Here is a 19,535-nt window from a genome sequence, read left to right as displayed (position 1 = left end):
CATCCTGGAATTCCCGGTCCATTTCAGGAGTTTGGAGGGTGCTGTCTGGATAGCCAATTTCCACCTGCAGCTTAGAAACCTTAAATCATTAAAATAAAATAAAATAATACACATAACCAAGAGGATTCCTTACATTTTGAATGTCCCTATAAAGTGTTTCAGGGCAGGGTAAGAAGGACTTATAAATTAGCTCTGTAAAAATAAGAGATGTCCTATTTGACTTCTCCAGGTAACACATCTCCCCTTGCTCTTCTCCTTTCCCAAATCAGTGCCATAAGGCCAAATGCAACCCTGACATAAACAGCAGCTGCTCTAATGAAGCCCATGGAGTTGCAGCTGCTTACACCAGGGCAGCTTTGTGCTTTTTTATCTCCCTCCATGTGGAAGCTTGTTGGTGTTCATATATGTTGGCACGTGTGCAGCTGTGGGTGCGCATGGACAAACACTGACCTTTTCCATATATACATCAGAGTATGACCATGTGCATATGATGGTATATGTGTATCCACCTAGAAGTGTTGAGCAGGTATGTATAAAAGTGTCCATGTAGGATCATGTACATGAGAACACATGTCAAAGTATGTGCAGGTGCACATCCCTTCTCCACGGGCTTCTGGGACATAAGGACCCAGTGACCTGTGACTTCAACACATGCCTTGTCCTTGGCCTCTTGTCGGGTCTGCTCATCCATCCACTCCACCTGATCCAGCCGACTGTTGAGGGCATCTCGGACCACAGAGAACATCTTCTCAGCCTGCCAAGGGGAAAGAGAGATATACTCAGGGCTACAGAAAAGCAGCTACTCCTTAGGAAATACCATATCTGGCTCTGAGAGGAGAGGGGAGCAATCAGGGCCCGTGTTTATTCAGTCCTGGGCTACTCTCTCTCTATGCTCCACAAATTGAGCTACAACCCAGCCCTGGTAAGGATCCCTCTTTCAGGGGCGGCTCCAGGCCCCAGCACGCCAAGTGCATGCTTGGGGCGGCAAGCCACGGGGGGGCGCTCTGCCAGCGCCACAAGGGTGGCAGGCAGGCTGCCTTCGGCGGCTTGCCTGAGGAGGGTCCGCTGGTCCCGCGGTTTTGGTGGACCTCCCGCAGGCATGCCTGCGTGAGGTCCGCTGAAGCCGCGGGACCAGCAGACCCTCCGCAGGCAAACCACCGGAGGCAGCCTGCCTGACATGGTTGGGGCGGCAAAATCCCTAGAGCCGCCCCTGCCCTCTTTCCAGGGAGTGAGAAGGGATTTCATTCTTCACTTCCTTTCAGCCATGGGCTTGTCCCTGTACACTGCTCCCCAGCCCTGCCCTGTTCTCCTCATCTCCCCATTGCCTCTGCTTAGGTGAGAGGAGAACACAGTCCCTTGTTCATTCAGTCCTAGACTTCTCCTCTCCTAACATGGGATGGGATCTACTCTAGACTCTTTCCCTTTGTTTGAATTAAAGGAAAATTCAGGATGTATTTAGTTCCAGCTCCCTCTCTTATACAATCTGACCCTCCTCTTTACTGGTGGTGTCTGAGGGGGATTCAATCAATCAGTTCAGGGCTCCGCTACACGCATGTGCACACACACATACACTTCTCTCACAGTGGAACCTATATTCTGCCTTGGAGGAAGCCCAGGAAATTCACTTCACTGATGCCCTTACAAGGAAGATGAGTGCTGTAGTTTGACAGGCTCTCCTGTGTCCTTCTTCCCTCTTTCTCTTCTCTGCTTCTTCATTGATCTTCCCTCTTAATGTCTCTCATTGTCCCATGTCCCTGGGTTATTTTGTCATGGCATTTTTCACACATTGCAAACCCTTTATAAATTCAATGCTTGTGCTAATAATCTTGGAAATGGAAATCTGATCCCTTAGCAAAAAGGTTCCCCTTCCGCAGGGTATGCAGACTTGTTTGTTATTACTGACCACTCAGAAGCCCTGGCATATTGGTTTGTTAATATAGGATTGTTCACAAGTACTGGGTAATCCATGCTAGTTTGTTGTAATGAGATGGTTAATGAGTGCTGGAACTGCACTTACTGGGGCTGCATGCACTAGTTTGTTCTTGTAGGGTCACATATAAGTACTGGGCCTGCAAGCACAGGTTTGTTATTATAAAATCACTCATGGGTATTGGGGCTGCATGAACTGGTCTGTTATTGTAGGGTCCTGTATGAGTGCTGGGGCTGCACACAATGGTTTGTTTTAGTGTAGGATCATGCATGAGTACTGGGGGTCCCACTCTCTGCTTTGTTACTGAAGGGATGAGGCTAAGGATAGAGGTCCTAGTACTGACTATTTTAGCAATAAGTGTATTGAAGCTCCAATAACCTACCTCACTCCCAAAGAATGATGGGACATTTGTAAGGAATAAGGAAGTGACCTGACCTTGATAGTGTATCAGGTGAGAATGGAAAGAGAAGAAGGAAATTAAGATGAGTTTGTGTTTGGGTGGGGGAAGAAGAATACCTACGAGTTCCTTTGTCTCTTGAGGGAAAATCTCTTGCACAATCATCTCCCCAAGGACAGGCTCAAAGAAGGTGCTGGTGTCACTCAGGCATTTCCTCCAGCGATGGGCCAGTACCTGGGAAAGAAGCAGAGAGAGAGAGAGAGAAACAAAGTTCCAGAGGAGGAAGGCAGAACAACACATAGAAAGCAAGAGGGACAGAGAAATATGTGTACATGTGTAGTAATGATCATAGCAAATAATCAAGAATTTAATTTATTTTACTTAGATTTTTATCAACCCTAAAAGGTTTTGAGCACTTCAGAAAACATGGCCATAGAACTCAAGGCTGGTTCACCCTCTTCGCTTCCACAAGTGGAGGGAACTCATATCCTGGCTGGAAGGGACAGAAAAGGGAAACCTGCCCATCTGTATATTGTTCTCCAACCCCTGTCCTTGTGGAAGTCTCTTAGTGTGGATTGGACTCCATGGGTGCAGTAGCAGGTACAGGACTGGCTTCCTCCATGGCATCATCACTAGAGGAAAGTGCTAGGAAATAGGAAGTAATGCTGCTATCCTGGTCAGCATGTCCTTCCACTCTGTCCCTCCAACATGAGAAACTACTTCGAGGACTAGAGATCGGGGCAGCAGCCGGAGAGGGGGGTGGCCATGGGAGCAGAGCATCTACAGAGCTGCCTTGAGAAGGAAAGCTGACTCACCAACCCAGATTCCCCTGTCTTTCCATGCAGCTTTTCATATAGCTCCCTGCGTGCATCTTGGAACCGGCTGTCGAGGGCTGGGGAGAGGTTTCCAACCAGGCAGAGGATCATATAGATCTGTAGGACCCTGGGGAAAAGACACAAAGCAGCACATTTATAGGGATTAATATATAAGGATCACTTCAGCCAGTACTAAATGCATCCATATCTTGGGTAAACTGTGGCAGCTGTTTAACTGCAAACAGCAATACCACTTAACAGCTGAAGACAAGGAGTGATTAACAGTACCTCTGCCTGGAATTGCAGGAAGAATTTAGTTTGGCAGAATATAATTGCCTGAGCTGGAACTGGGCCAGGAAACAGGTCAAAGCTTGCAGAAAGTGCCATAGGATCTTTAATGACTACAAGTGGGAAGAGCCTTGCTAGTTAACCCATTGATCTTCTGCAGTGCCTTAGTGTTTCCTTGGCCATCTCCTATCTGAACACTGATTAAGTCCATTCAGGTTTAGTTTGACACCTGAAGCTATCACAGCCTCCTCAAGGCACAATGGCTACAGTATCAGACATCAGCTCGTACCTCTCCTTCTGCCATTTTCCAATCATCCGCGACATGCCTTTCAAATAATCCATGTCATGCACTGCGATTGGCTGGGAGATGTTCAGCTGCACAGGATGGAAGGCTGCCTGGAGGCATGACAGCCAATCGATCGCGGGTGCCTTTTCCTAAAGGTAAAGCCAAACAGAAATGCTGAAATGTGACTTCCCAGCCAGAAGCAGCTGCGCCGCGCCGCCCGCTGCGCCCCCAGTCCCTCGAGTCCGGCTTCCCCTCTTCCCGCGGCTCCGGCATCCTGGGGCGTCTCGGTGCTCGGTGGAGCTCTGCGGCGGCAGGTCACGGGCCGGACCCGGCGGACCTGCGCCTGCATGCCTGCGGGAGCTCGGCGGGAGCAGCGGAGGCAGGGACCGCGCGGGCGGCGCGACTGCGGCGCAGGTCCCGTCGCCGGCCGGAACCTCCCCGGCAGGCATGGCATGGCGGAGCTCCACGGGCCAAATGGCGCCCAGCGCCCTCCCAGGATGCGCGCGGGGGCCCGCCGGTGCCTGCCTGCCGCCCCTGTTCCCAGCCTATCCCCAGGACTGAATGGGGAAAATAGGAATGTCTCCAAGGAGACTGAAGTGCTGGCAAATGATGGCATATATCACATTGGTAGATGTGCACAATGCCTCTGTGCCATGTACATTGGCCAAACCAGACAGTCTCTACGCAGAAGAATAAATGGACACAAATCAGACATCAAGAATTGTAACTTCAAAAACCAGTAGGAGAGCACTTCAATCCCCCTGGACACTCAATAACAGACTTAAAAGTGGCCACTCTTCAACAAAAAAAACTTCAAAAACAGACTTCAATGAGAAACTGCAGAACTGGAATTAATTTGCAAACTTGACACCATCAAATTAGGTCTCAATAAAGACTGGGAGTGTCTGGGCCATTACAAAAAATATTTTTCCCTCTGTTGATACTCACACCTTCTTGTCAACTGTTGGGAATGGGCCACATCCACCCTAACTGAATTGGCCTCATTAGCACTGACCCCTCACTTGGTAAGGCAACTCCCATCTTTTCATTTGCTGTATATTTATACCTGCTTACTGAATGTTTCTCTCCATGCATCTGATGAAGTGGGTTATAGCCCATGAAAGCTTATGCCCAAATAAATTTGTTAGTCTCTAAGATACCATAAAGACTCCTCATTGTTTTTACTGATACAGTCTAACACGGCTACCCCTTTGAAACTGACAATTCAGTGGCAGAGGAGACTCTAGGAGGCAGGAGAATGGCAATTTCTGTTGGGCTCCTGCAAGGGGCTCCACACATCCAGAGCCGGCTCTAACAAACACTCCCCCTGGAGCGCTGCCCTGCCCCGCTGAAACAAACAAACAAAAAAACCTCAAGCGCCACCCTGCCAAACCAAAACAAAAAACAAAAAACACCCTGAGTGCCCCCCGCCACCCGAAGATTGGCCGCCCCTTACAAGGTGCCACCCCAAGCACGTGCTTGGTCGGCTGGTGCCTGGAGCTGGCCCTGCACACATCCTCTCTCATCTGGAAGTTCAAGACACACACCTGCAGCTCCCTGATAGTGGTGTGATAGAACAGCATCCCTTTCTCCCGCCGTTCCTGCAGTGGGGTGACCTCCTTCTGGAGGTTGGAGATGAAGGACAAGGCAAAGGAGATGGAGGTGGAGGTAACATTCTGTGGCCCTCCCAAGAGTGTCCCCAGCTTCATCAGGTATGAGAAATACACACGGACCACCTGTGATTTAAAACCCATCACCAGTAGAAGAGCTATGAGTTGGGATCTGAGCCATCCCACTCACCCAGCCATTCACCTGGATCATCCCACCCAACCCTCAATCTTTCAGGAGTTGCTCCCCACCACCTCACCAACACAAACCACCTCTTTCATCCCAATGTTCCTGTGTATCTGTCTGGAGCAAGGTTTGCTGAATAGGACTGTTAGAGCTGTGAACAAAACTGAATAATCAATTAGAAATAAATAGTGTATAGTTCCCTCACACTTTACAAATGGTTTAAATATAGGGATCATTTTAGCACTGAAATGCAGCTACTTTTGGGCTGGGAGGAGGCAGCTGTTTAATTGCATGAAGCAGTAGTGAACAACAGTGAACAGTGTGATGCTGTCTTCCCTGGTGCCAGCTCAGGACAGGGCTGCAGGCTAATTCAGTCATATGTTAATAGAAATCAAAGGAATGTCAAAGGTATTGTAGTGTAATCAGGCCAATTCATTTGTGAACACACAAAGGAAATGTTAGTGGTATTGTCTTTGCTTATCTATAACCTGTTGATTGATATCACATTACATTATGTATATCTCTATAACTAGATAACCCTAGATCAAAAGTGTTAGTGTTAAAATGAGAATGTACTTGATGTGTAAACTTCACAAAAACTAATGAAGAATTGTTATTTGCTATTATATTACCTTTTACATTATGTATATCCCTCTAATGAAATTACCCATCAAACGTGATTGGAACCTTGGAAATGTAAATGAAGAAGAGTGCTAAAGTCAAAACAAGGGCCATTGTATTTGACAATAGAAATTCACTGGCCCATGTGGGTGAAGACATGTAGATGGCACTAAACTGGGAGGAGTGGTAGATACGCTGGAGGGTAGGGATAGGATACAGAGGGACCTAGACAAATTAGAGGATTAGGCCAAAAGAAACCTGATGAGGTTCAACAAGGACAAGTGCAGAGTCCTTCACTTAGGATGGAAAAATCCCATTCACTGCTACAGACTAGGGACTGAATAGCTAGGAAGCAATTCTGCAGAAAAGGACTTAGGGGTTACAGTGGATGAGAAGCTGGATCTGAGTCAACAGTGTGCCCTTGTTGCCAAGAAGGCTAACGGCATTTTGGGCTGTCAAAGTAGGAACATTGCCAGTGATCGAGGGACGTGATCATTCCCCTCTATTCGGCATTGGTGAGGCCTCTTCTGGAGTTCTGTGTCCAGTTTTGGGCCCCACACCTCAAGAAGGATGTGGAAAAATTGGAAAGAGTCCAGCAGAGGGCAACAAAAATGATTAGGGGGCTGGAGCACATGACTTTTATGAGGAGAGGCTGAGGGAACTGGGATTGTTTAGTCACAGAAGAGAAGAATGAGGTGGGATTTGATAGCTGCTTTCAACTACCTGAAAGGGAGTTCCAAAGAGGATGGATCTAGACTGTTCTCAGTGGTACCTGATGATAGAACAAGGACTAATGGTCTCAAGTTGCAGTGGGAGAGGTTTAGTTTGGATATTAGGAAAAACTTTTTACCTAGGAGGGTGGTGAAGCACTGGAATGGATTACCTAGGGAGATGGTGGAATCTCCTTCCTTAGAGGTTGTTACAGTCAGGCTTGAGAAAGCCCTGGCTGGGATGATTTAGTTGGGTATTAGTCCTGCTTTGAGCAGGGGGTTGGACTAGATGACCTCCTGAGGTCCCTTCCAACCCTGATATTCTATGATTCTACGATTCAGATTGTCTTCTGTGAGCAGAAACTATAAATATTGATTCAAAGGAATAATCATTATCTCTGACTGTTTGGACTTTTGGATATTCTATGATTCTATGACTTTTACAGGGAAGATGCCAAATGCAAAGTGGAGATCCCCAGAAATGTCTGGGTTTCCTGAAAAGACTTTTGGGCAACTAGCAGTTTATTATATCAACTGCTATCATTTTGGACTTCCAAACTTTGAGTCACCCGTTAATGTATTTTACGTACTTTAACCTCTCATCAATTCTCATTCCTTTTCTTAGGCCTGGTCTACACTGGCGGGGGTGTGTCGAACTAAGGTATGCAAGTTCAGCTACGCTATGTAGCTGAACTCGAACTACCTTAGTTCGAAGTACTCACCCGTCCAGACGCCGCGGGATCGAAGTCCGCAGCTCCCCCGTCGACTCCGCCACCGCCGTTCGCGGTGGTGGAGTTCCGGAGTCGACAGGAGTGCGTTCGGAGTTCGATATATCGCGTCTAGATTAGACGCGATATATCGAACTCCGAGAAGTCGAACGCTAGCCGCCGACCCGGACGGTAAGTATAGACGTACCCTTAGCTAATACATCTTTAATTAGTTTACTAGAGAATTGGCTGCCAGCGTTGTCTTTGGTGTGAGATCCAGAGTACCAAATTGATCTGGGTAAGTGACTGATCCTTTGGGCTTCGGAGTAACCTAATGTGATGTGATTATTGGTTTATATAACCTTTTATCACAAAGTCCAGTTTGTCTGGGTGGCAAGATAGACTGCAGCGGCTATGACTCTATGGTAAGACTGGCATAGTGATCCAGGAGTGCACCATTTGTTACTGGCTTGATGAAATCTAATTATAGAATACACCACCAGTTTGGGGTGTCTGCCCTGTTTTCTGACAGTTCTGAGCCACTCCAGACAGTGAGACAAACAAAATGGAAATTTTGGACAGAGATAGCAGACCAGACTCCTGTTTCTACTTTGATTATCAGGGGATCTTAAACATCCATGGTGGGAAGACAGAACTTTGGTATTTAAGATCTCTTCTGAAAGACCCACAGTCAGTAAATTGCAGCCAATTCAGCTGATCCAATTCAGAAAGATGAAGAAGACGAGATGACTAAATGGAATTCCAAGGGCTCTCATGTACATTAGAATGAAATGTATCATATTTTAACTAATGGGTTATAAAGTCCTAGTACAATCAGACAAGTTTTTTGTAAGCCATGTTCCCCCTGACAAGCTAACATATTAAAAAACTGCAACATGCCCTTCCTACACCAGGCCTTAAAAACCTGTTAGCTAAAAATGTTCCAAAAACCCCTGCATCCTGTCCTAGTGTGGACAAGCTCTGGAATAGTCCCATGATCTCATCAGACACTGAGCACATGTGATCACCACTCACAAACCATTCCAAATCAGGGGACATTTCAAAGTAGAGCCGTGAACCCAGTAGGTATTTTTTTGCCTAGCCCCAACCTCTGACAGGGTACCTCGGGATAATTTGCTTTTTCATTGTAGTCACTCTCTGGTGGCATCTCAAATTCAGGATGGTCAATCTGAGGAAAGGAGCAAAGGAAAAACACTTAGTTAATGCCATAAATGCTAGAGATGGGGAAACAATTTATTCAATGACTTTTGTTTCTTTATCTGTTCAAGAATTTGTCTGCAAGCAGGTTATGATTGTCATAAACTGATTTTATTATTGGGAAGTGTCCCCCAAACAGTTCTAGGCTTAATTTTTGGTCTTCAGATCATTTTCAAGAATTTTGCCGTCAGTATTTGACATTTAAATTCAAGCTACATTTGTTAGTCTTCACTGGATACATGGTAAAGTGGTATTATTATTAGGGCCATCGATTAATCACAGTTAACTCACGCGACTAACTCAAAAACTTAATTGTGATAAAAAAATTAATCATGATTAATCACAGTTTTAATTGCACTATTAAATGATAGAATGCCAATTGAAATTTATTAAATATTTTGGATGTTTTTCTACACTTTCAAATATATTGATTTCAATTACAACACAGAATACAAAGTGTACAGGGTTCACTTTGTATAATTTTGATTACAAATATTTGCACTGTAAAAATGATAGACAAAAGAAATAGTATTTTTCAGTTCACTTTATACAAGTACCGTAGTTCAATCTCTTTATCATGAAAGTGCAACTTACAAATGTAGATTTTTTTTGTTTCATAACTGCACTCAAAAACAAAACAATGTATAACTTTAGAGCCTACAAGTCTACTCAGTCCTACTTCTTCTTCAGCCAATTGCTAAGACAAACAAGCTTGTTTATATTTACAGGAGATAATACTGCCCACTTCTTATTTACAACATCACCTGGAAGTGAGAACAGACGTTCACATGGCACTTCTGTAACCAGCATTCCATGGTATTTACATGACAGATATGCTAAACATTCGTATGTCCCTTAATGCTTTGGCCACCATTTCAGAGGACATGCTTCCATGTTGATGGCACTCATCAAAAAAAATAATGTGTTAATTAAATTTGTGACTGAACTCCTTGAAGGAGAATTGTATGTCTCCTGCTCTCTGTTTTTACCAGCAGTCTGCTATATATTTCATGTTATAGCAGTCTCAGATGATGACACAGCATGTTGTTCATTTTAAGAACATTTTCACTGCAGATTTGACAAAATGCAAAGAAGGTACCAATGTGAGATTTCTAAAAGTAGCTACAGCACTCGACCGAAGGTTTAAGAATCTTCAGTGCCTTCCAAAAATCTGAGAGGGATGAGGTGTGGAGCATGCTTTCAGAAGTCTTAAAAAAGCAACACTCTGATGCGGAAACTATAGAACCCAAACCACCAAAAAAGAAAATAAACCTTCTGCTGGTAGCATCTGACTCAGATGATGAAAATGAACATCTGTTGGTCTGCACTGCATTGGATCGTTATCAAGCAGAACTCATCATCAGGATGGATGCATATCCCCTGGAACGGTGGTTGAAGCATGAAGGGATATATGAATCTTTAGCACATCTGGCACATAAATATCTTGTGACATTGGCTACAATAGTGCCCTTTGAATGTCTGTTCTCACTTTCAGGTGAACAAGAAGCGTGCAGCATTATCTCCTGAAAATGTAAACAAACTTGTTTGTCTGAGCGATTGGCTGAACAAGAACTGAGTGGATTGTAGGTGCTAAAGTTTTATATTGTTTTATTATTTTTTGTACATCAAATACTAGTTTAACTTTCATGATAAAGAGATTGCACTACAATACTTGTATTAAGTGAATTGAAAAATACTATTTATTTTCTTTTTACAGTGCAAGTTTTTATATTAAAAAATATAAAGTGAGCACTGTACACTTTGTATTCTGTGTTGTAATTGAAATCAATATATTTGAAAATGTGAAAAAAACATTTATATAAATAGTATTCTATTATTGTTTAACAGCGCAATTAATCGTGCAATTAATAGCAATTAATTTTTTAATTGCACAATTAATCATGATTATTTTTAATCACTTGATAGCCCTAATTATCATTATTACATATAATACATAACAACAACAACAACTTATGGATTTTTATTTAAGTGATGCCAAGAAACCCCATTTGAGACCAGGGCCCCACTGTGCTAGGCACATAACAAGAGCCAGTCCCTTCCAAGACAGCTCACTATCTAGCTAGACAAAGGCAGATAAAGGGTGAGAGAAAGGGAAATAACTTTATCTGCATGTGCTCACCCTAACCCACTCCCCATATGCTCAATTCCCAGAAATGAATGATAAAGATGATGTTTATCATAGGGTCGGTGCTGGGGCCGGTTTTGTTCAATATCTTCATTAACGATCTGGAGGATGGTGTGGACTGCACCCTTAGCAAGTTTGCAGATGACACTAAACTGGGAGGAGTGGTTGATACGCTGGAGGGTAGGGATAGGATACAGAGGGACCTAGACAAATTAGAGGATTGGGCCAAAAGAAATATGATGAGGTTCAACAAGGACAAGTGCAGAGTCCTGCACTTAGGACGGAAGAATCCCATGCACTGCTACAGACTAGGGACCGAATGGCTGGGTAGCAGTTCTGCAGAAAAGGACCTAGGGGTTACGGTGGACGAAAAGCTGAATATGAGTCAACAGTGTGCCCTTGTTGCCAAGAAGGCTAATGGCATTTTGGGTTGTATAAGTAGGGGCATTTCCAGCAGATCAAGGGATGTGATCATTCCCCTCTACTCAGCACTGGTGAGGCCTCATTTGGAATACTGTGTCCAGTTTGGGGCCCCACACTACAAGAAGGATGTGGATAAATTGGAGAGAGTCCAGCGGAGGGCAACAAAAATGATTAGGGGGCTGGAGCACATGACTTATGAGGAGAGGCTGAGGGAACTGGGATTGTTTAGTCTGCAGAAGAGAAGAATGAGGGGGGATTTGATAGCTGCTTTCAACTACCTGAAAGGGGGTTCCAAAGAGGATGGATCTAGACTGTTCTCAGTGGTAGAAGATGACAGAACAAGGAGTAATGGTCTCAAGTTGCAGAAGGGGAGGTTTAGGTTGGATATTAGGAAAAACTTTTTCATTAGTAGGGTGGTGAAGAACTGGAATGGGTTACCTAGGGAGGTAGTGGAATCTCCTTCCTTAGAGGTTTTTAAGGTCAGGCTTGACAAAGCCCTGGCTGGGATGATTTAGTTGGGTTTGGTCCTGCTTTGAGCAGGGGGTTGGACTAGATGACCTCCTGAGGTCCCTTCCAACCCTGAGATTCTATGATTCTATGATTCTATGTTATTGATTTTAAAAAGTAATTACAGAATTAAGAAATGAGTGGAAAATGTAAGAAAATGAACTGATATAAAATAGCATCTGGTCTCCAGTCTCCGACAGACAAAGGCTTTAAAATATCCACAACATACCTCATTATGTAATATTATAAAACTGGAGCATGGAGGACTCCTTGGCCTCCCAGCTCATGAGGGCTGATGACCAAAACAATTTAGCCCTTACATAGTTGGTGTTGGTTCAGTTCATGGAAGTGCCTAATCCTCTTCTAGTCTCACTGAGCTAGTAGCATCAACGATATCCTGCAGCAGTGAGTTCCATGTGTTAATTACATAGTGCATGGCAAAACAGTTTTTCTTGTTTATTTTAATTGCATAGATTTGCAGAGATCTTTTTAAGGCGCTAATGTGTCCGATTTCCACTGCCTCTCCCAGTAGCTTAAGCAGTTATTTGATCCTAAAGGCCCACAGGTACTGCCCTGATCCTGTCCTTTCTGACTGCTATCTACTGCTGATCCTCTCACCTGGATGATATTGGTGCTGGGGTCAGAAGAGTTGGGTCCCACATATGCTCTGAAGAAGGGGAAAGTGTTGTATTTGCCCATGAGTATTTGCAGGGTCTGGTTAAAATCGGTCTGTTTCTCAGGGCCTGTGAAGTTCCAGCCACCAATCTGAGGAAATAGAGTGACAAACAGAGAGAACTTACATTGGTGGAAAGAGAAACGGGAACATCTGCTAGATACTGATTTCCAAATTTCTCTCCCCCCTGCCACCCCACGGAACATGATGAATATGACAGCCAAGGTTCAGGATCAGTACAAATAATGAAGAATGGGAAGAACCCATGAAAATCTTCACACTCGCTGTGTGACCCTAAAGTGACACTGTCACTTTATCTAGATGGAATGACATAAAATTGCCATACAGGGCAGAGGCGAGCAAGAGGATGAGAGGAAGTCACTTGAGGGCCACGAGTGACATAAGAAGGTAGAGGGGGATGAAAGGAAAGTGTCTACACTTCATTGTGACCCTCAAGCAGGGCAGTTAGGGCTCATTTTTCATACTTGGGGATTTAGGTGCATTCCTTGGGCTGCAAAATTCCATATGTTTTGCAGGGAGTTTCCTATCCTGCTGTCTGGATCTTACTGAATTACACTGAGTTCCTGTTAAGAAAAAATATCCCTGCCTGCAGGATGGGAGGAATTCTAAAACTGCAAGGCTGCATGTGCCTGAATGGACATTAAGGTAATAAATACATATTCAGGGCCTGAAATCAGGCAGCCAAATATGACCTTTGAGCCCATCATATCTATTAGGGAAATGCTGTTTGTGCCATGGAGTCTCGTCAGTTATAAATTAGGCTGTGACTCCTCATATACAAATTTTGCTCATTCCATGGGCAGAAGCCACTAACTTGCCATCACTGACACCTTAGTCACCAATGACCTGGTGCTGGCAAGTGCAATAATGAAGGAGCAAATAATGAAGCAGATTATTACTCCCCCCCCATTGTTTTCTATCCTTTTCCTGGTAGAACTCTTTTCTGAAGTGTAAGGGTATACATATGCTCAGAAATAGTATTGTGTGAACAATGATCACCTGATTTATAAGCTCCTTCAAGGGCTGAGCCCCTTCTGCTTCTATCTGTTGGGTATCCATGCAGGAGTGGTAGAACTGGATGGCTTTTTCCTTGGCTGAGCTTCCAACCCTGAGCTGTGGAACCTCTGAGAAAAGGAAAACACACAAAACACTAACGAGCCAAAAATTAAAGAAGACCAAGAAATAGCATCAGGTGAAGAGGTGGGGTTAGTAAGAGGTAATGTGCATCCTGAAGCAGGAACTACAGCTTGTTTGATAATCCATGATGAAATGTAGCACACTGGAGCTGCATAGATAAATGCCATGGTCACCAGTGCAGATCAAATCTGGATCTTCCACATTAAAAAGTACAACCCACAATCACCTAAACCAAAGTAGTAGCTTTAGCCGTGAGCAAGGAGATTTCTGGTATAGTTTCTAGGGGCCCAGAGAGTCCAGGAGACAGAGGGATACAGTCACAAGTCAGCACTGGAGAATCCCAAGAGAGCTTTATGTTTCCATCTAGGATGGTTATAGCTCTGGTGGCAGTGACAGGGAGATAACATGCGGGTGGTTGTGTGTCATTGCACGGTTGGTTGTATTGCTGCCCGATTGGTGTGGCTACTTCCACAGTGGTGATGGTGTGAGATGGCAGGAAAATGATTTGGACTTAAGGGGCTGAAGTGAGAGACCATGTGGTGTTACTGTGGCTATGGTGACTGAAATGGTTTGGTCATTTTCTGGGGAAGTTTGTAGTGATACATGGTGGTGGTTATGGTGACAGGGGGATGGTGTTATTCCCATTGGTGTGGTCCCATACTGGTACATGCTGGGGTTCCTGGTTGTGGTTGCAGTGACAGAGAAGTAACAGGGGTTGGGTTTGGTCCCTGTTGGGAGTGGCTGCACTGTTGTATGTTAGTAATCAGAGCTCTGACTGAAGAGCACGCTGGCAGTACATACACCATTCATCTCCACTCCCTACCTAAGAGCCTCTTCAGGATCAGCTGGTTTTCTTCCAGCAGGACATCAAACACATTTGATGACTCCATAGTCCCTGTGCGCAAGTGGTTGGCTTCCCAGTTGCCACAGGCGTAGCTAAAAATCCTCACAGGGGTCTATGGTGGCATTTCTCACCTCCAGGAGTCTGGCCAGTAGCATGAGACACTCCTTGGTATCACAAGGTTCTGAGCAAGGAGCAAAGACAGGAGCCATCATTAGCAGGGTGAAGGAAATTCAGGACAACTGTATGAAAATATAGGAGAGAGGTTATTTTGAAGTTTTATTTGTGGTAAAAATTCTATGCTTTTGGCACAGTGTTGGATTCTTTGAAAAATTATTGCTGAACAGAGGATAAAGTGTATCCTATGTTTGACTTTATGGATGGATGTCAATAAGTACCAATTAAGGGAAGCCATTAAAATAAAGGATGAATGGTCACCCCAGGGAGAAGGTCGAATCTTGGCACAACCCAAATGGCCACAAAGCTGATTATCAACAAATTTCTCCTCCTATTTTCATCTTCTTACCACATTCCCTGTATGTCAGTGGGTGTTTGGCCAAGTAATGATCCCAAGGGAATATGATAACCACTACAAGGTTAGGAAGGGTGTAAACACCAGAGAGGAAGAGAAGGGCATAGCTACGGGAAAAGAGCTAAACCTGAACAATGATATATCAGGAAGCATTTTTCAAAAGTGAAATCTGTCAGACCTTTTCTACAAAGGAAAGTTGCACCAGTCCAACTTATGTTAATTTAAAAACTGATTTAATTAAGCCCATGTAAACTCCTGGGTAGACACTCTTATTTTGTTTTAGGAGTAGTTTGTGTTGGTTTCCAGTTAAGTCAGTTTTTCCTGAAATAAGCCACTCTTCAGTCAAAATAATAATACATCTTTAGTTAAACCCTTGGAAGTTTATGTCTAGACAAGGCCATAGGCTGCGGCTTAATGTCTCAAGGTGAAGGGTGGAAGGGCTATTTTCTGAGACATAGAAAACTGGCCTAATCAAAGTCCTGGCTCAGACCTTCACTGGTCGGTATGATGTATGTGGGAAAAGGTGGGAGATAGAGAAGATCTGAACTAATACAGCCCTTCTGTCTCGAACTTCTAGGGGTCTATAGTCAGGGGCTCCCCAACCCTCACACATGGGGAAAGGACAAGAGAGGAGTTAAAGGGAAATGCCAGCTAAGGGGAAAATTAGTAAACTGGGGAAGAGGATGTGTATGACTTGGCCTCTTCATATTTATAGATACTTATAGCAGAGAGCTGTCTAATGTGAGAAAAGTGGACTGCTTGTGGATCTGGATTCCTGGGCTCTATTTCCAGCTCTGCCACTGACAGGAACTCTCTAATTGTCTTATTAATACAAGGATTCCATTGGTTGGACCTGTGAAAACTAGGACGGGACTATGAATTCAGGGTTGGAAAGGAAGGGCAATTCCAAGCCCCAGCCCCAAATTCTAGACTTATCCACATTTCTGCTGGGTCACCTACAGACAGACCACTATTGCTCAGGGATACAGAAGCTGTGAGTAAGAGGGAGGGGATGAGAGTACTGTAATACAATAGCTTTTAGAAAGTGAAGTGCTGATCTTCATGGAAGCTGGGCCACACCACACTAGGTTGGCAGGAAGCTTGGGAGTGAGGAGATCTCCACATGGCAGGGAAGGCTTGGAAAGGGGTAGGGCAATATCTCTTTATTAGAATATATTTACTTCAGACAATTATGTTTTCCTAAGACTTAGGAATCGCCCAGGGAGCTGGACCTCATATAGATGCTCAGCCCAAAAGGCAATGAAGGGAGAGGAGAGAGAGGAAGGGGTCTCACTGGTGGGTCAGGTGTGAGGGAAGGGAGAAAGACTGTCATGTCTTGTACCCAGGCCCTGGTGTAGGATGGTGTAGGCAAGAAGCAATGCAAACCCAAGGACAGTGCTGAGCATGAGAGCACACAGGAGCAGGCTCTTCCCCCGGAGACATCTTCTGTTCTTTGCAGCCTCTCTTGGATCCTCCTCACAGGGCTGAAAAGGGGGAGTTAGGAAAAGAGAGGAGATGAAGAGAGAAACATTCCTGTTAAAGTTATGCCTGGTCACATGCCTCCCAGCTCTACCCGTTCTACTAGTATTGACACAGGAGAGCTGGTAACCAGAGACATTAGTAATTGTACCAGTTCCCCAGCTGCTTCTATCCATGCCTTGCAGAACCCTCAACAGCAGTTTCTGCATCTCTTCCTTACCAGCTGCAGCGAACCTTCCCTTTCTTTCCATTTAGCTGACCCCACAATTCCTCCCCAAAAATCATGGCAGTAACATGCTGCCATCCCATTGTTCATTCTGCTTGTGTGTTACCCCCTTGCCCCCACCCTGTGTCTCTCCGGTCTGTTCAGACTGTAAGCTCTTCTGGGCAGGGACCATCTGCTGCTCTGTGTTTGTACAGCACAATGGGGGCCCAATCTTGGTTGGCCTTAGGCACTACTGCCATAAACATGATTAATAATAAACAATAATCATAATAAAATCAGAGAAAAGATAAGAACAGAAAACCCAGGCGGGGAAGGAGGAATGTGGAGATGGTACAGAAAGAGAAGGATGCATTGGTGCAGGAGACAAAGCTTTCTCAGAGGCTGATCTGAGAGTGTGGAATGGACTCCTCCAGAAACTAAGGACCATCCCAAACCTCACCACTTTCTGCTTCAAGTGCAAGGTGTACTTATTCAGCCTGCCTTCTTTACCATAAACACAGAGCCATAGGTATATTTAAGCAACAACAACGACAACACAAAACTAAACTAAACATTCTACCAAACTGAACACTCTTGTGCAACACCCTTTTCCCCATGGGAGAGTATGAGACAACTAACCAGACATGACAGATGTTAGTCATGCTGCTTAATGCACTACTGGAAGGTGCTCATACATCTGCTGGAGGCTGCTCATACACTACAGTGATGAGCGTGATAAGATCCTATACAGAGCTGAATAGAATAAAAGGAGAAGAGCAAAAAGCAGTGTTATAGCCCCAGATCCACAAAGGTATTGAGGCTTCTAACTTCCATGATTTCAATGGAATTTAGGAACCTGCCTCAACATTTTTATGGATCTGGGCCATAATGCTTAGCACACCTAGTATTTTACATCCTTGTAATGCAGCACAATTGTTAATGTGGGATTTTCAAAGACAGACATTCCAGTACTTGGTCCTGCTAGTGAAGGCAGGGGGCTGGACTCAATGACCTTTCGGGGTCCCTTCCAGTTCTATGAGATAGGTATATCGCCATATATTGTATTATATTACATTATTATTATATTAGGTGCCCAGTTCCCACTGGCTTTCAATGGGTGCATAACTATGCCTTTGAAAATCTGCCCCCAACTAATTAAGGCAGGATTTGGAATAGGAGAAAGGAAATCAAATAGTCAGAAGCTGGGCCTACACAGCACAGAGAACATAGAAAGTGACCAGACAGAATACAACAAAGGGAGAAAAATGGTTTTCTTCCACCCTTCGATCCCACTGTGATGGTAACACACACTGAGTTTTACTCTGAAAGTGAAGAGAGTCTCAGGGAAGGGGTGGAAAGGGAAGGAGAATTTGCATGGCTTAAGGACAGAGAGGAGTGAGTACCCTTTTCTTCTGTAAAAAAAACAGGAGTACTTGTGGCACCTTAAAGACTAACAAATTTATTTAAGCATGAGCTTTCGTGAGCTACAGCTAGACTCTGCCTGTTGGTATGCATACTTCCACCTTTTCATGTTCTCTGTATGTATAAATATCCCCTGTCTGTGTGTTCCATTCTATGCATCCGAAGAAGTGAGCTGTAGCTCACGAAAGCTCATGCTTAAATAAATTTGTTAGTCTTTAAGGTGCCACAAGTACTCCTGTTTTTTTTGCGGATACAGACTAACACGGCTGCTACTCTGAAACTTTTCTTCTGTGTGCAACTCCTTCACTCTCTCCAAAACCATTCCTTGTGCCCCCTCTTTACCCCTGTAATACGTTTCCCTGTTTTTCAAGTTGGCAGCCTGATTACAAGGTGTTCAAAATCCTGGATTACCCTGGTCTTGTGCTCTTTGAACAGTATATCTAGATCTAGATTTAGATCTAGATCTCCTCCTCAAATGCTGAAAGTTGTGGTATGTGATACAGCATGGCCAGAAGGCAGCAGGAGAGTGTTACAAGGGAGCCTTATTCCCTGTAAGGGGAAGAAAGTTTGCTATAGATTAACTAGAGCACCTAAAGCCAATTAGAGCACCTGCAGTCAGTCACATGATAAAAAACCCCCCGCTTCAATCAGACAGTGTGGGAGTTGGAGCAGAAAGGATTGGTATTGGAGCAGAGAACAGTTTGAAGGAGTTGGAGCAGAGAACAGTTTGAAAAGAAAACAGAGGAAAGTTTGGAGGAGTGCTGTGGTGGGCTAAGAAGTCCAAGACCCTAGGTAAGGGGCACCTGGCTTGTGCAGAGGGAGGGCAGGAAGCCCCCCCCACAAGCTGAAGGGCAGGAGAGGGAAGTAGCCCAGGGGAAGGAACCGCCAGTTCAAGTGGTTCACCACTATCCTCAGGGCCCCTGGGCTGGGACCTGGAGTAGAGGGTGGGCCCAGGTCCCTCCCTCTCCACTCCCCTGCTCAAAGACATTAGTGGGGCAATTAATATTCCAATTCAGGGGCAAGAAATGGTGCCCTGAACCCCCCCCCCCCAAAGAAGAGAAAGTGCGAGACCCATCATAATAGTGCTGGCAATTTGCCACATGTATAAGAAGACAGGAAGCAGCAAGATGTGACTTTTCATTTCCTGTGGAAGCTATGATTCAAAGCACACTCTACACAAACAGTGTATTAATATTTTCCTTATTAAATAATGCCTCTATTAAATAACAGTGTTTAAAACAAAGAAGCAAGCAAACAAAAACAGACATTTAGAGTACTCCTTCCAAATCCACAATTCTGAACAATGCAAGGAAACTGAGATTTTAGGGTCTGTGCAATGAGGATATGACAAGAACAAATGTTCCTAAAACACTTCATATTTCC

The 19,535-nt window shown here is 44.6% G+C and overlaps 1 protein-coding gene and 1 long non-coding RNA gene across 5 annotated transcripts in view; one reads left to right on the top strand and one right to left on the bottom strand.

Annotated features, from left to right (window-relative positions):
* The window catches only part of LOC120395045, a 72,391-nt gene that overhangs the window by 12,313 nt on the left and 40,543 nt on the right, over positions 1-19,535 (top strand). The window lies entirely within an intron of this gene.
* LOC120395043 (kell blood group glycoprotein-like) overlaps positions 1-19,535 on the bottom strand; it is a 31,516-nt gene that overhangs the window by 6,821 nt on the left and 5,160 nt on the right. Inside the window, exons 2-12 of one of the 4 annotated variants that reach the window (XM_039519234.1) lie at positions 16,389-16,530; positions 14,649-14,698; positions 13,536-13,658; positions 12,461-12,607; positions 8,672-8,737; positions 5,264-5,452; positions 3,720-3,865; positions 3,143-3,269; positions 2,451-2,561; positions 656-754; positions 2-79 (exon numbers count right to left, since the gene is read on the bottom strand). In XM_039519234.1, the coding sequence (XP_039375168.1) occupies positions 2-79; positions 656-754; positions 2,451-2,561; positions 3,143-3,269; positions 3,720-3,865; positions 5,264-5,452; positions 8,672-8,737; positions 12,461-12,607; positions 13,536-13,658; positions 14,649-14,698; positions 16,389-16,530 (1,278 nt within the window). Of the gene's footprint in view, position 1; positions 80-655; positions 755-2,450; positions 2,562-3,142; positions 3,270-3,719; positions 3,866-5,263; positions 5,453-8,671; positions 8,738-12,460; positions 12,608-13,535; positions 13,659-14,496; positions 14,529-14,648; positions 14,699-16,340; positions 16,531-19,535 lie in introns of those variants that run through there. The other 3 variants (XM_039519236.1, XM_039519235.1, XM_039519237.1) reach the window with 3 other exon arrangements.

This window comes from Mauremys reevesii, unplaced genomic scaffold, assembly GCF_016161935.1.
Source record: "Mauremys reevesii isolate NIE-2019 unplaced genomic scaffold, ASM1616193v1 Contig90, whole genome shotgun sequence".
Taxonomy (NCBI): Eukaryota; Metazoa; Chordata; order Testudines; family Geoemydidae; genus Mauremys; species Mauremys reevesii.
Note: the sequence above shows the minus strand (reverse complement) of the source record. Positions and strands in the feature narration are given on the sequence as shown.